General features: G+C 40.4%; 1 protein-coding gene across 2 annotated transcripts in view; it reads right to left on the bottom strand.

Moving 5' to 3' along the window:
* Nucleotides 1-6,559: 6,559 nt before the first annotated feature.
* Nucleotides 6,560-16,629, bottom strand: part of LOC108436549 (DENN domain-containing protein 4B) — a 44,334-nt gene continuing 34,264 nt past the window's right edge. For both annotated transcript variants that reach the window (XM_017713089.2, XM_017713090.2), the window contains exons 20-29: nucleotides 15,416-15,638; nucleotides 14,434-14,707; nucleotides 14,155-14,259; nucleotides 13,632-13,807; nucleotides 12,912-13,071; nucleotides 12,554-12,793; nucleotides 11,948-12,047; nucleotides 11,597-11,762; nucleotides 10,860-10,918; nucleotides 6,560-10,744 (exon numbers count right to left, since the gene is read on the bottom strand). In XM_017713089.2, coding sequence (XP_017568578.1) covers nucleotides 10,599-10,744; nucleotides 10,860-10,918; nucleotides 11,597-11,762; nucleotides 11,948-12,047; nucleotides 12,554-12,793; nucleotides 12,912-13,071; nucleotides 13,632-13,807; nucleotides 14,155-14,259; nucleotides 14,434-14,707; nucleotides 15,416-15,638 — 1,649 coding nt within the window. In that variant the 3' untranslated portion in view covers nucleotides 6,560-10,598. The remainder of the gene's footprint in view (nucleotides 10,745-10,859; nucleotides 10,919-11,596; nucleotides 11,763-11,947; nucleotides 12,048-12,553; nucleotides 12,794-12,911; nucleotides 13,072-13,631; nucleotides 13,808-14,154; nucleotides 14,260-14,433; nucleotides 14,708-15,415; nucleotides 15,639-16,629) is intronic.

The raw sequence follows: 16,629 nt of genomic DNA, 5'->3' as shown, positions 1-16,629 counted from the left end.
GTAAACCGCATTTTATATTTTACTCTAATAAGTGGAGCAATTCATTATTTTTATTTTTTATTTTTATTTAATTATTTAATTAAATCAAACTTAGCTATAATACAGTAAAAATTCACTAACACTGTTATTCAAGTTTCAGGGCATGAGCATGGCATGACATATTAAATGTACTCATTGTGGAGCACTGTCCTGAATAAATAGCTGTTGCAGGAATAATTTCTCTCTTGTCCTGTTCAGTGCTCAGTTGTGTGCGCGTGCCAGGGCTGTTTATTGCTTCTCTGTGGCTGAACTGTGTGGGCAGTCAGTGCTTTGTTACCTGCCGTGAGCTGCCCACAGTCAGAAAGTAAGTCCAGCTTTATCCTATTAGTCATAGAAAGCCCTTTCACTTTCACATGGCAATGATCACAGGGACTTAATCTGCTGCTAAAGGAGGTTTCCTCCCACTCTACAAACTCCTTACAGCTCACTTACATGTACATACATACACGCTCACCTCACAGACAGTCCTCACACGCCTACTTACACAAATCGCCGACTCTATTGTATATCTCTGAATGGTCCAGGCAGGGAGCGAGTGAAACGAAGAGAAGAAAGAACCTGTATTGAGGGACTGTAGTGATACAGAGAGGAATTAAATCTTTTACAGGTACTGTAACTTTACTGCCCATTAGGTAAGTCCAACTACTAGATAATTACGTAACGTAAAATGATCATACAGTTTAAAACAATCAACAATTACACTGAAATTGAACAAACAAGTTCTAGAGTACCTCTGTGAAAGTATGTGTTACAAACTCCAAAATGTTGTGTAATAACACTATATGGCTAAAAGTATGTGGACACATGACAATTAAACATGAGCTTGTTGAACATACCAAAGCAATAGGAATTAATATAGAGTTGCCCCACTCTTTGAGGCTATAACAGCCTTTTGGAGTGTGTCTGTGTGAATTTCTTCCAACCATTTGTGAGGTCAGGCACTGTTGTTGGAAGGCCTGGCTCACAATTCACATTCCATGTATCTGAAAAGTGGACCATTATTCCTCCTCCACCAACTTTTCTATTACGACAATGCATCAGTGTTGGACAAAGTACACAAACCATGTACTTGAGTTAAAGTAGAGATACCCAAGGTAAAATATTACTCCAGTAAATGTAGAAACCTCCCTTTAGACCTCCACAAAGTACAAAACTTTTTGCCTTCAAATGTTCTTAAGCATCAAAAGTAAAAGTGCTAAAAGATTAATTATGACTCTAATGCCCGATTACTATTTTTGTAACAAGACTCGTGCTTCATTAACTTGTTTTAGGTGAAAATACTCTAGTCACGCTTGGTGAACCAGTTGTTTAATAAAACGACTGCATATGTGTACATATTTCTTTATTGTGGTCTATTTACACAAAGTTGGGTTAGCTCCATCATTTATGTGGAATAGACACTCCCAATATTTTACACTTCTGTACTGATGTTGAACTATATGCTTGCACTGGGTCGGTGTGTCCAACAGGCCAAAACAAACTCAAACTAAAGTGCTTGATGTGCCCTGATGGGTGTTCTTTCTTCACGCTTCTTTGTTTTGACATGTTACATTTTTTTTACACACACAAGCCAAAAGGAACACCAGATTTCACAAATGTAGTGGAATAAAAAGTAAGATATTAGACCCTGAAATGTAGTGACGTGAAAGTAAAAAGAAAGTCACCAAAAATGGAAATACATCAGTACAGATACACATAAAAAACTACTTAAGTACAGAAATGAATTACATTTACTTAAATTACCGTTCACCACTGCAATGCATAGCAGTAGGTAGTGTTCTCTTGGCATCCTCAACACGCTGATTCATTCATCAGACTGCCAGATAGTGAACTGCGATTTGGGTGAAAAACATTTAAAAAGTAGTGATGGCTGAATACTGAATATATCTTGTATTCAGCAACGTATTCTATAACAGTACCGTAGCCTATTCAGAATATGTTTTGGACTGCATATTGATAAGGCACAGGGAGATTACTTTACTGCTGTCATTTTTGTTGTTACTGGAAGTTTTCTTTAAGTAATTCTTCATTTAATATGTTTAATATGTTTTAATAGGAGTCCAGTACAACACCAATGCTAAGCTTATCACTTATCACTCCCCTACAGAGGAGATTTTAGTTTTATTATACCTCACAAGGGCTCAGTAAAGCTGAGATTAATAACTGGCTCTTTGGTTATTTATTAGTCTACAAAGGCTTTGTCAGGAACGTCAGTGTTTGTAAAAAAGCAGTTAGTTCCTCTTTAGAGACTATCTAATGAGCATCTTTGTCACATGCTGTGTACTGATTTTAAAATAGTTGATAAACAAGCATTGATAGTGTATTCTTGTAAAGATGGTATACATTTTTAAAATTTAGTCTGTAAGTATTCTCCTAAACGTGTGTTCTGCATACTGACTTCACAAAATGCAACATGGACTGACTACGGTTATTAGATGCTTCCATTTCACAAAAATAGCACTTACAGTTCACTGGAGCAGATACAGCAGTTCACAAACTGACTTATAGCAAAGGTAACATGACAGTGCCACGCTTAAAGTCAATGAACTCTTCAGTATGATCCATTCTACCTCCTGAGTTTGTCGATGTAGACTGCGTGACTATGTGCTTGATTTTATACTCCTATTAGCAATGGGTGTAGTACATTGTACTCATACACTTGCACAACGAAATTGAAGTACAAACCCCTGCTCTCTGTGCAAAGAAAAAGCAGAAAGAGAAAAATAAAATCATTTAAATACTATACCAATTTACACTCAACAAAACATAAACAAAAGAAAAACAATTGCACATGACCCATCAAACTTTGAATTCACACTCAGTAGTTAGATGAAGTGGCCACATACTAATTATATCAATAATGTGGGACAGTCAGCCACAATCAGTCAACCATCATCAATAAAGAGGGGAGGCAAGGGAAAAAACACACCATCACACTGCTCCAGGTATAAAGCTGCAGCCTATTTATAGTACTGAATTAGTAGGTTGACCTTTAAGTTACAGGCAGCCAGTTAGTAAAGGGCCCCACACATACTGATCAAGCCCATTCAGTAGAGAGAATCCCAGCAAACACACAACACTGTCACAACGTCGCCTACGTTTTTACAACAGAAGGCCTTATGATTAGTGCTTTATGATAAGGCAGTGCTGTTTGTATAGTCTGAACAAACATGCAGTATTATTGGCAACTTACCCACATTCCATAAGGAAAAGTGTGAGGAGGCTAGAAGGTTGTGACAACTTAATAACAACGTTATAGCAATAGAACGCCAGAGATAGCGTGTTATCCCGAATTATACAACAGATAGTTCTGGCCCCGCAAGCTCATTGGTTGAGAAACGTTCTAACTCCGCTCTTATTTCGCCATTACGTCATGAGTTTTTCACAAAAACTGTATCACTCCGCTGAGACACCGTTGCTAAGCAACGACTTTGATAGGCGCTCTCTATATTTGAACGTTTTTACTTCTTAATTTGCCACAAACAGAAAACTGACACTTTGAACATCACATTTGACCAACAGCCGATTTGGTCCGACTCTGAAGATGAGACTACGCTGAATCCCCAAACTGTCAGCCGGTCTGTGTGAGGAGCTGGAGAGCTAACTGCGGCTGCGCAACGAGTGAGCGGAGCTCAACAAGCTGCTTGTTAAGGAACAGTAATTTGGCGGAAGGAACTGCGAACATTAAAACATATCGAATGACACTTTCACGGCCCGATTCATTTGTTTGTTATTTTAATTATGTAACTGTTATCAGTATAAAAGCTGTAGAAGGTGAGTGCCGTAAATAATCACAGTCGTGATGTTATTTCGCGATAACACTCTCCCTCTCCTGTTCTGTTGCTTAAATGACATGGTCGCAGACACGAGGCCAAGGCGAGGCATTATTCGCGATAAAACACGACCTCAGGTGTTCTATCGCTTTTATACAACAGTTAAATAAAGAAAGAAATACATAAAAAATACAGTGAATTAATATGTTTTAATGTTCACAGCTCCCTCCGCCAAATTATAGTTCTTTAAAGAGCAGCTTGTTGCTACGAGTAACGAGCCCCGCCCACTCGCTGCGCAGCCGGCAGTTCGATCTCCAGCTCCTCCCACTAAACTCCCAAACTGTCATCACCACTGAGCAGCTTTTCAGTCGGCAGCTGTGACAGAAGATCCTAAATAACCTGAAATTAGCCAGAAATGAACCGAATACTATTCGCCAAACGTGTAGTCTCGTGACTCTGACCTAATCGGACTGAGCCATAAAACTGCCGCAGTATCAGGTTTAGCTCAATTTTTGCTAGATCGCTATTAATGTTGTTTCGTTCCAGCCAGTCTGTAAAGCGTCTTACAGCCCATTTTGTTTGGCGAGTGGTATTCGGTTAATTTCGGGCTAATCCAGGTTGTTTAGGCTGATTTCACTCTGTAACCTGGAGCTAGGGCAGTCAAATTGAGTAACTTCTATGATCTGTCTATATGAACTTTTTTTAAACGTTAACGTTATGCACTGGACAAACTGAAGCACTGAAGAAATTCACTTGATTCAAATACATAATGTCCTCATGAATGACTAAATATGTTAAAGCAACACTATTTTGTATTTCCATTTACTTTCACACCAGTTATACTGGTGTAACGACAGACAGCTTTATGTAACCTACAGAGAGAAAAAGCAACAGATCACTTTTTATGTAATTCTAATACAGTAAGGATATTTTATGTAGTGGTTTTTCTAGCAGTGCTCTGGTTACACCCCTGTTAATACCTTGAACCAGTGTCATTTACCTTGAAATGGGTTTCCATGGCCAAGCAGCTGCACACAGGCCTAAGATCACTATGCACAAGTCTCATAACATAAAATATTACCCAAAATAATTACCTAGCACTTGGGGGTTTGTAATCTCACAAGTACCTCGTCAATCTCAAGAATTTAAGGGGCTGTAAATGAAAATGTTACCATAATTTTAAAATTCTTTATTTCTTTATGATCCAGACACTCTTTCTGTTAGTGAATTTGTCTACTTTAAGATGCAGCATTGCTAATACATGTGTTAATTGTGCTCTAAAGCGCTTTAGAAAAGCTCTGGAAAATAGAATGAAATGTACATAAGCCTAAATTCCCAAGCATTGGGGCAGTGGAACTGCTTTCTCTGGAATGATGGCACTCCATCCAATACGTTTGGGATGAGCTGGAGTGGAGTTTGTGATTCACAACTAATCATCCTGACCTGACCTAATGTTCAAGGCTGAAAACAATCAAATTCTCATAGCAGTGTTTCAACATCTAGTATAAAGCCTTCCCAGAGAAGTAGGGGTTTTAACCGTAGCAAAAGGTGACTAATTCTTCATCAATACCGTCGATTTCAGAAGGAATGATGAGCAGGTGTCTACTGGACATACAGTGTATGATGATATAATAAAAGCACTTGGTGCTTCATTATACACTGTACATGACATAGTTCTGAATTATATTGCATGTTGAGCTTGTAGAAGTCCCTCAGGTCAGCAGACTGGAAAAGTTGCGAGTGTTACGGAGTTCTCAGTTTGAAGGTTATTCACAAAGGACTTCCAGGCCCATCACAATGAAGAGTATCCAACGGAGAGATGTAAATTAGCCAGGTGACAGTGGGGCTGTTATTAACCTCTACCTGCTAGCCCTCTATGTCACTTTTCACAATGAAGACACATGGATACCCTGGCAGGTTTCCAACAATGTTCACAGAATGTCATTTATGGTGTTGAAGTTAGAGCAGAATAAAATAAGCAAGCTGTTACTGGAGTATATGAGAAAGGAATGTCGCTTAGATTTTGCGCAAGAAAAAGGTGCACATGCTGCGTCTGGGCTGTAAAGGTCAGGTGTGCACAACCAGCAGAAAGTGTAAGAGAACTTACACAGCAGGATAACAACAAGTATCAGGAGGTGTAAATACTGATTTCATTTCTTAACAGGTTTCTATACAGAAGAGACACAAACCTCTTGGGACCGCATAAGTACATCTCTAGTCTGAAGAATGCTGCTTTGCTTCATTTTCCTTTCAAATAAGAGGTTCAGTGATGTTGCAGTGTGGATTCTGAAAAAGGTCCTGTTTTTTTGAAAAAATGCAAAGTTAATCTTCTTTTTAAATACTATGACTGACAACGATTTGAGATCCTTGCAATCATCATTAAGCACATTCTTCATACTGCAGCAATAAACAAGCTGGCAGCATTCCTTAAAAGGGAATTTCCACTTTTTTGCAAAAACAGTCTGATGTATAACATTATCTTCTAAATAATCAGAACTGTTTACAGCAGTGATAGGAACCAGACATTTGAAGAGTTTAAAACCTCTAAAAGTGGCATCACAGAAAATTAGTACACACTGCATAATATGAAAGATATACTTTTACAATAGTTTTGGTATAAAAACATCCTTTGTTTAGATCAATTCATGGTGGAGAAGTACATGCAGGGCATCAAAACAGTCTCAAAAGAAAAGATACTTTAACAGATTTAGCACTACTTTATCATGATTAACATTACAAATGGAAACTCAGCAGGCACGTGCAGGTTTATTGATCATTTTGTGTAGACATTTAAGATTTAGACATCATGATCCCAGGTTCTTATCACCAGAAAAGAAATCTGAGTCAGTAAATGTCTCTGCAATGCAGCAGTTCACATCAGACCACTCTGGATAAAGTCTGTAAAAATGTTGAAAAAACTGTGGATTTCCCCTTTAATACGTCAGCTGGTTAGAATGAGTATCTAAATGATACATTTAAGTAGGCAGAGTACAAAACATGAACATTTCTAAGCATTAGTGAAGGCTTTTAGCACTGTGAGCCACATTTTGGATTTTATTACACAATCCATTTTACACTGAAACAGCATTTAAGCCGACACACGGCAAAACTCAAGATGACCAGAGTTAACAAACTGCAACCAATTAAGGTTGTAAGACTCACATGTTTCAGAAACAAAATAAACAATGTAATCTATAATTAAAACACAGGGAAGTGAGCAATCTTTTCCATTTATTTTTTTACAAACAACATTCACAACAGAAGTCACATCTATATAAATTACTACAGCAAACACAATACACTTTAAATATAGCTCTGCATTTTTTCCCATGTAACCTTAAAAAATAAAAACTGTCCTAACTCAGATTTCCTCTTAACATGTGTTGCAGTCAGGTGCATTAAAATACAGTGAAACCATTCCAGACCTCTAGTTCCACTCCCTTTGGCATGCTGTCCCCTGCTGGTCATCAGTATACATTGCAGAAACAAATGGGCAAATTCAGATGAAAGTGGCCGCATTCCTGACCAGGAACAAGCTACAGTTATTGACCCCTCTTTTTTTCCAGTATGCAACTAATCATTAATAAATTAGTATCAGTGCCTTTTCAGATTTCTCCCCTAAAATTAAGACTAAAATGAACACAACATAGTTGCTGCCATCTTGGGCTCTCTTCCCACTATGATGAAATGATTAGATTTCTATATATCACAGCTTTTCTCATCCCTTTTTTCACATTCAGAGAAGCAGACAAGACTCCTTCACAAACTCAAAACAGGACTGAACACAAGACGCACTCCATCGCTCTGCTGTATAAGGTCACTCAACCCACACAACTTAATATACAGTACAGGCCCTCATCATACTTTGTCACCTTTAACTCACATGATACACAGGATTCTAAACAATGCCACAAACAGCTTGCTTAAAGAAAGAGACTGGAAACAAAACAGAGGTATTAGTTACAGAGAGTGGAGGGAAAGGACATGGCTAAGGCCAATGTACTGCAGGTCACATCACAGAGATGAGCTATAGAATACAATATCCTCTCAGCTAGACTGGCAACACAGCTTATCCAAGCACTTTTCTATCAAACTTTACAACATTGCTAAATGATTAGAGCCCCCAGTGATGGAAGAAACTTCCTCTTGGGGCCTTGGTGCTAATCTAGGGATAAATATAATGTTCAACAGAAATATTATAACACACACTGTGAGGGTAGCTTCAGATAATAATAGAGGTGGTTTCCATATGCAGAGTGGAGCGTACAATAACATCATGACGTAGCCAACATTTTGGTATGTTACCAAAGGACATTTTGGCCCCACAGACCAAGCCTCAAGATGGGCAAAGCCTCAGCTCAAGTGAACAGTAGGCAACTAGCGTGCTACCAAAGTTAGCTGGCTAGCTAAAATGTTGAGGTAGCTCGAATAAATGAACTGTTTCAGAGAAAGTATTCTTCACAAAAAAAAAATGCTTAAAATTGCTCTTTCAGTGTGTGTCAAATGTGGCTGGGGTGTAGCTAACCTTAACCCTTTTATGTTGAAGGAGAAATCTACTCTAGCTATCAAGGTTGGTGAAAACCTTAGCGAGCTACCTTACAAACATTTTCATTAGGTAGCCTTAGCCAGCTCACTAGCTAGTTGGCCACTCAATTAAGGAGTTGGTGTAGTGTAGTGGGTAACACCTCTGCCTTCTATGCTGTAGACTACCTGTGTAAAATGATCAAATTGTAAGTCGCTCTATATAAGAGCATCAGCCAAAATGCCATAAATGTTCTAAAGCTAAGGCTTTTCTCATCCTAGTGCTTGATCTATGGCTGCAGCTGAATACTACCTATGTAAACTCCTACCAGTACTGCCTACAGTCAATCAATCAGCCAGATTGATACAAGCACCCCTTGGGTCATCCAAGAGGAAAAATTATCTGCTTGACTGCTACCCTGCACAACAAGACTAAAGCCTCTAGATTAAACTCAGTTTTACTCAGCAGTTCTCACTGTGCAGAACTTGCTCAACATTCCAGAACCCCTACCATGTTTGCTATTGAGCTGATATTGACACAGTCTGAGCTTTGATATTGACATTAAGGTTGAATCTATCTGGCTGTGCAGTATGGATTTAACAGAACTCTGTGAGTGAGACTCTGCATGTGCACGGTGTAGCCTGGTGCTGGGGGGCTGTGTAGCTGGTTGAGTACATGTGAGGACACACTAATCACATGCAGTCACTCACAGTGCTAGAAGGCTGAGCTGGGGATATATGAGAGTCTTTCAGGGCATTACTGCAGCAGAAGCAAAAGACGGAACACACACACAAAAAGGTGACAACAACCACCTTTTGGAGGACAGCAAGAAAAAAAAAAAAAAACACAAAGGGGTGACTCACTGAATCTTTCCTTTACCTTTATCTCACTGAACTAAACTCTGACCAAACATCCCCTGACATTGCTGAAACCAAGCATCATACACGCAATTAAAACAATAAAACCAAACTGAACACAAAGAGAAATGAAACAAAAAAGGTGAAGTCTTTTGGTAAGGAAAGGATTCATTAGCAGGACGCTGCTCCAGCGTTTATGTTCTTAGTGGTTTTTCCTCAGTTATGTCCTGGGTTGCTCTGGGTTACTTGCTGCTCCCCTGGCTGCCTGGCTCCTGCCTTTTCCAAAATAACAAAAAAAAAAACTCCTGCTCCACTTTCGTCCTCAGAGTTAGTAGGTACCACACTGTAGATCATATTCAGATGTTTTCTCTTCTTGCCCAGTAGTCTGGAACTTGCCCCCTCTACACAGAGATCTTCTTTCCAGCTCTATAGGCAAAGAATTGCTGCCTGAATCCCAAAGTGCAGAGTGTCAACTAAATTTTACAGAGGGAAAGGCAGGGAATGGGACTTAAAGGGTTTTTCCCATTAAAATAAAGGCTGTTTGGCAGCACATTCACACGCGCACACACACACACACACACACCCCACAGAGGCAGGATTTGAGGATACACAGCTGATAAGCTTGTAAGGTGTAGAGGGTTGAAGAGGCCTTCTTGTGAAAACAAATCCAGGAGTGCAGAGATTGGCAGAAGGCTTTGTGATGCAGGGCACTGCTAATTTTGACAAAATGCATAGATCAGAATGTCACTGACACAAGCATGCATACAACTTCTGTGTCTAGCTCTGGACTGGATGAGTCAAGCCAAAGACAAGACACAGCTGAGTGGAGAGTGATATTGCAGATTCAGTATTGTTTCAATATTTTTTGTGAAGTCCAACACCACTTAGTTTTATATCCTCCAAGTTGTACCCTAGGTATATAAATCGGCCCAGAAATGCCCAGCTAAATAAATCGATAAGTAAGCTTATGCTAGAACAACAGAAAACACTTCACAGCTTCAATCCAGAGCAGAGTGCGGAAAAAAAAAACAAAAAAAAAACACACAAACAAACAAACAAACAAAAAAACACTGAGATCCTGACCAAAGTGAGCAGCTCTCTCCAGCAGAGTGGACCGTGGAGAGGAACTCCCAAAGTTTTCCTTTAGTACCATGCCACAGGGCTGGTGTAGTTAAATGACTTCAGAATGACCATCCACTGCCCGCGGCTCTGAAATGCGCAAGTCTGAAATCCAGATCTGATCAAAGAAAGATCTACTGAGGAGGGTGTAAGCATGTGTAGGGGTGTTCTCAAGGGGTGGGCAGAGGAAAGAGGTTAATGACCACAGAACACAGTCTAAGGCAGCCACTGAGAGGAGGAGCTTTAGATGGACAAGATTGTGTGTATGTCTGAGTCTGTCTAAGGCTCTCAGCACTCCAGGGGCAGCAAGAAGCAGCGTCTACAGTCCACAGCTTTGGGGCTGGGCGGCTGAGCCCTCTTCCTCCTCAATTCCTCTCGACCCAGAGCCCCACTCAGCCTGGCATAGGCAGTCTTATACTTCTTATCAAAAGCAGCTGGTATGCACAACAACAGAGAAACACACACACTATAGTAATGACCCAAACATATTATATACTAAAATCATTCTGTGTGCAGAACTTGGGTTGTGTTGGACATCAGTCTACTTACCAACATGGTCTTTGCCCATAGCAGCCAGAGTGAGAAACAAGAATTCCCTGTACAAACTCCTATGAACAGGAAAGGTAAATCAACCATAGGGGTGAGCAACACAGCAAAAATTTAACATTTTAATAGACACAATATGCATTATGACAGTCTTCTGAGGTTTTATATGTTGGAACAGAAGAAAAAGAACCAGCACGTAACAAGTGCTACATTTAAAAACTGTTGTCAAAAATTATGAATATATAAATTTTTAATCAGTACTATGTTGCACTACTTTAGGTTAAATGTGACCTATTATGATCTCTTTGTAATAAAACATGCAGCTGTTCAGGGTTCTTTAAGCACTGACAATATCCACAATATGCTTAGAAAAGCAAATTGTGAAGGAAAGTGACATAATTTATCATGATGATAAACATCTTCATGTTATCATCATAAAACCTCTAGTCAAAGAGTGCTTTCTGTGCAACAGGTCCTTGTAAAGGTCTTATCTGAACTTTCTGACCATCTCCTTCCCATGGCTAAAAACTAAAATTAATATTTTGATACATCAGCCTATGGATAGCCAATTACGATGACTGTATAAGCAAACTTATTTCAATTGTTACTTAAAATTCTTAAACTTCATTAGAGTACATATTTTGTGTTATTGACTTAGAGGAGTTATGACAGAGCATTCTATAGCAGCTGTACTGTATACTAGGCCCTTATATGTACCAATCTGAAGCCCTGTTCCTCACCTCTGTATCCGGGGAGTACCAGGTTGCTTGGCAACAGTGTCCAGGAAGAGCGTGATGGCCTTGTGTACCTCGTTCATACCAACCCAGCGCAGGACTTCCTCCAAAAAGCTCAGAGTGAAGGGGTGGTTGTGCCTGCGCCAGCTGTAATTACGCATCTGTACGCCACCTAGATGGGAGAGGGTGGCAAAGCAAGGAAAAGAAGCTGTCAAAAATTGTTGCACTGAAGAGTTAGTCTTATATTTTTGTATCTTTAATCAGTTTGTGAACTAACTTCTTAACAAGTGTCTATTCAAAGACTTAGTGCTTAAATGATACTTGGAGGCAACAAAAAAAATATACAAATGTTCTTACTGTGTATTCTCCAGAGCACATAGAGAGGGGGCCAGTGATCCGTATCAGGTGTCAACGTGTCCCACAATAACTTCACCCTTACTGAAGTGTTCTCTGAACTCTGAGACACATTCAAACAGACACATATATCTGTTACAGGATTCTCATAACTTACTTTCGGAGCATTTTTATGCGGATCATTACAGTTTTATGCAAATGCTAGAACACCACCAGTCAAAATACATGTTTTGTTGATTTTCTTAGTGAAATTAACACATTATCTACAGGGAACGAACTCAAATACAGCATTTTCCTGCAAATTTTAGAGGATAATCTCTATTTACTGATTACATTCTGGAGTATAACATATTAAGGGGGGGGGGCATAAAATGTAAAATGTATTATAACTTTTTCACAGGGCATATTTTATGTTTCCCTAATATGTTGAATTCAACAAGTAAACTGTAATTGTGCATTAACATTTTCAGAAGTGTGTTCTCTGTAAAAAAAATGTGTTAACTTATTTACACATACAAAATCAACACATAAATTGACTAGGGGTGTCCAAACTTATGACTGCACCAATATAACAGTCTATGTAAGTGTGCACATAAGTATGAATGTTACCTGTGAAAACTGTGAGGCTAATGGTGACACCCGCACCAGCTGCACCAGGTTGCTGGGAAGGCCGAGGCGAGTGAAGTACCACACTAGGTTCCAGAAGAGGATGGAGTGGCTGTCCAGCAACTGGACCTGAGAGAGAACGCTTTCTCCCTCATTCTCCAACAGACTCTCTAGCTCCTTACGCAACACCAGAGGGCTCAGGTATGCAACCGTCACCTGAGGGGTCCCACCCAGGGATGAGCTCTACCCATACAAAAACCATACACAAGCATTTACAAAGGCACATCAGTGACAGTGACACCTGCACACTCTCAGTCAAAGGTAAACTAATAGTTAAAGAAGACAGCAGATGAAGTCTTACCAGAGTATTACTGCTGCTCTCAGAGTATGTGCTGGTCTCTGAACTGGAGTCATGCTCATTCACTCCATTATGCAGGTGCTGCAGGAAGACATCAGGACCACCAGGGGGCCGCATTGCACTCTCCACCTCATCCTCCAAGTTCAAGTTACTACGTTCCAGACTGCTCACAGAAATACATGGCAGCACACAGACATAAGGGCCAATATATTCAGAAGCACTAGGCTTCACCACCATCATTCTAGGACCAGTTCTGAAACGTCCAACCTCGACCAGTTTCAGTAATGACCCTCCTCTAGTTTAAAAATAGTTTGGTCATTGCCCGTGAATGAGTATTAACTTAAAAGGTGCCCAAATTATACACCTATTATTGGATTATTCTGTCATCATCAAGCTGTCTTACAGTTTGAGCATGCTATCTCAGATGCTAACTTAGAGAATGCTTTCTTGGTTGTATAAAGAAATGCACAGGAGAAGCTGCTTAACTTGTGTTGTAGATCCCAAACTGAAACTGGGCACTTCAAACTGAATGTTCATTTGACAAAGCAGAGACAAACAAATTTCTAAGTAACTCTACAGTCAAGGTAAGGAACAACTATGTTTTCCTGCTGGCTCATCTTTGACATTTTAGTCTCTACAAATAGCTCAGTAAATGTAATGATCGTATTTTGAATTCTGAAGCAACACCAGTTCCAAATTGGAGCTTGTGTGCACAAGAGTTACCTGCTGATGGGCACCAGGTCACAGATCTCTGCATTAAGCAGAGGCACAAAGGAAGCTGAGCAGAAGGGGCAGCTGGTATTAAGGTTGGAGTCATCTGAAGTCCAGCCAGCCATTATCTCCTCATCATACACTAGTGAGTTACAGCTCCGACATAGACTACAGCTCGACATCACCACCTATGCAGGGAGAACATTCATACAAAACCTTCATAAACAAACACGAAACCACTGTAATACTATTACTGAGTATACTATGACAAAAATAGTTGTAAAATTGTATTTGAACAAACTTTTAGCATTCAATTTGATTAGACTATTCAATTTAGTTTGAATGTTGCAACCCTGAGTGGCCAAAAATGAACCTTGCCAATATGTCAAAACTGGTGACAGTCGAGGGTATCTGAGTTCAGTGGTATGATTCAGAACTCTCACTGTCAAAACAAGGGAAGAAGACACAGAGAGAGAGAGAGGGGGGGGGGGGGTTTCATAAGAGCTAGGATTTCCTTCTGCGTAAAACAGATTACCTCAAGCCCCGCCCCTTCCTGGGCAGAATCCCATGACTTCCTGAGCGAAAAAGTTGAATTTGGGGGCTCTGTTAGGTCAATGTCACTCCCCACAGATAATGAGCTCTGGAGAAAGGGAGACAGATAAACACAGGTTTGCCTCTTAATGTTGAAGTTCCTGAAAACTGCTTGAAAGCTCCACACTGCAAAAACCATTACACACTGCTGGCTGGCATTTTTACAAGCCAATTTTTCTACTTCAACATGTTTTTAACCAAATTGACACAGCTTGCTCCTCACCTCAGAGGTGGCATTGTAGAGTCGCTCTTTGGCCTTCAACAGACTTTCAGCCACCTGTGCTTTGCGGGACTGCCTCTGTTCTGCTTTGCGCGAATGGCCATTAGCGCCATGTCGTCGGTCGTCCATGCTGGCTGCACGGCGTCCTGAGGCCCGGTGGCGTGTGGGAGTGAGCAGCTGCTGCAATTTACCGGCCAGCCCACGGCTTGGAGATGACACGTTATTGTAGTTCTCATCCACCGTCTTCCGGTTCAGTGTTTCCCGCTGCTCTGCAGGCCTGGTGGATGATTGGACCAAGGAAGGCCAAGAGAAGAGAAAACGGAAGAAAAATACATGACAACTGATGTAATGTAATATATGGAATATATTGCAACATACATTACCTCAGACTACAACGCAACAAAATGCCTAGAGTATTTATAAAGACAAAACTATTAGAAACAGACCTACCCATGCTCTGCCCACACATGTATTCTTGTAGAATTGGATAAGCTTTACAGAACACTGACAAAATAGTTATAGTTAGTTATTCACATTGGAATGCTACAATGTTAGTCAATACATAATACTGACTTTTCATTTACAAAAATGCTAAGAGCTGGTTTGTGTCATTGTAATAAATCAGAATCATGAATTTCCCAACAACTTTAACATAATCTATCGTAACAGTATAACCTTTCCCACACACACACACACACACACACCTAAATTTACACATCTTGACAAATATTGAATATTCCAACTTCAATGTACAATCACTAATTATGTTAAATGTTATTTCTGCCAACATTCTGAAAAGCTTGTCCAACCCATACCAGCTGCAACACATTTGTATGGGGACCATGGAAGGTCAATTTATTGTTTGTGTATAATTCTGTAATGTGTATAATTACAGAATAATACGTTCTCAGAACTTCTGTAAACATTCTATACACCAGATTCTGAACACTACTTAAATTCCCACTGTCTCCTAATCTGTGCGTACCTGCTATCTCTCTCAGTTGGCTGGCATCGGCAGTCTGTCTCTGGCTCAGCACACTCCTTGTAGAAGTTGGATAGGCAGACATCACTGCGGCGCACCAGGGTACGTTCAGTGGGGGGCAGTGGAGAGGGTGTGGCGGTATCTCGGCGGTAAACAGGAGGCTTTCGAGAAGCAGGGTCATCAATACCTGCACTCTGCAGCATTGCTTGTCTAGAGAACTTAGACTCTATGGTAGGGGAAAAAGGAAAACAACAGCAGAGAGAAAGAGCATGCTGAGCAACTTTTAGGCTCTGCTTCATTCCTAATGACCACTGAATTAATTACAGTGCACAGTAAACAGATAGAAACCTTATATCAATAAAACATATGACATCCAGCACTTGATTACTATTTTTTTCCTTAGATCTGTTTGTGCTGGTTGCTGGTTTCTCTCACTACAGAGCCATACAATGTAACTTTGGCAGCATGAGTTTCTTCCGTATCATGATCCTAAGGCTTTGTCTACTGTGGCATCAGATTCACCTTAATGTCTTAATGTCTTAATGACTTAAAGTGATACTTTTTTGATCCCACAACCAGGGAAAATCAACCTCCGCATTTAACCCATCCTTGAAGTGAAACACCACATACACACTAGTGAACACACACACTAGGGGGCAGTGAGCACACTTGCCTAGAGCGGTGGGCAGCCCTAACCACGGCGCCCGGGGAGCAGTTGGGGGTTAGGTGTCTTGCTCAAGGACACCTCAGTCATGGAATGTCGGCCCTGGGGATCGAACCGGCAACCTTCCGGTCACAGGGCCAGATCCCTAACCTCCAGCCCACGACTGCCCCCTTTTTGAATATAATTCTGCTTTTTTGAGCATCACATACATCTACACACTAAAGAGAAACTATTCTTTTCAACTCTTACTCTGTCTTGTGGAGAGGCTACCTGGCTGAGCATTATGAAACCTTCAACAGCTCAATTAGATCTAGAACACCAGAGACCACAGCGGACAAGGCAGTTATAACCTGAAAAGCATGGCTTCCTTTGTGGTTTGCTCTAAAGAGGTTAGGGCATATGTTATACCCTGTACTGCTGTACTAAGTATGAAATGCACATGACACAGATGACACCTTGATTAGCATGTATGATAACATCAAAGTGCGCTTGGGACACACAGAGAACTCCCTCTTCTCTCAGTTATTGATTGCACTGCGCTCTTTACTGCAGT

The sequence above is a fragment of the Pygocentrus nattereri genome, chromosome 3, assembly GCF_015220715.1.
Source record: "Pygocentrus nattereri isolate fPygNat1 chromosome 3, fPygNat1.pri, whole genome shotgun sequence".
NCBI classification, from domain to species: Eukaryota; Metazoa; Chordata; class Actinopteri; order Characiformes; family Serrasalmidae; genus Pygocentrus; species Pygocentrus nattereri.
This window is presented reverse-complemented; position numbering and strand designations above follow the sequence as displayed.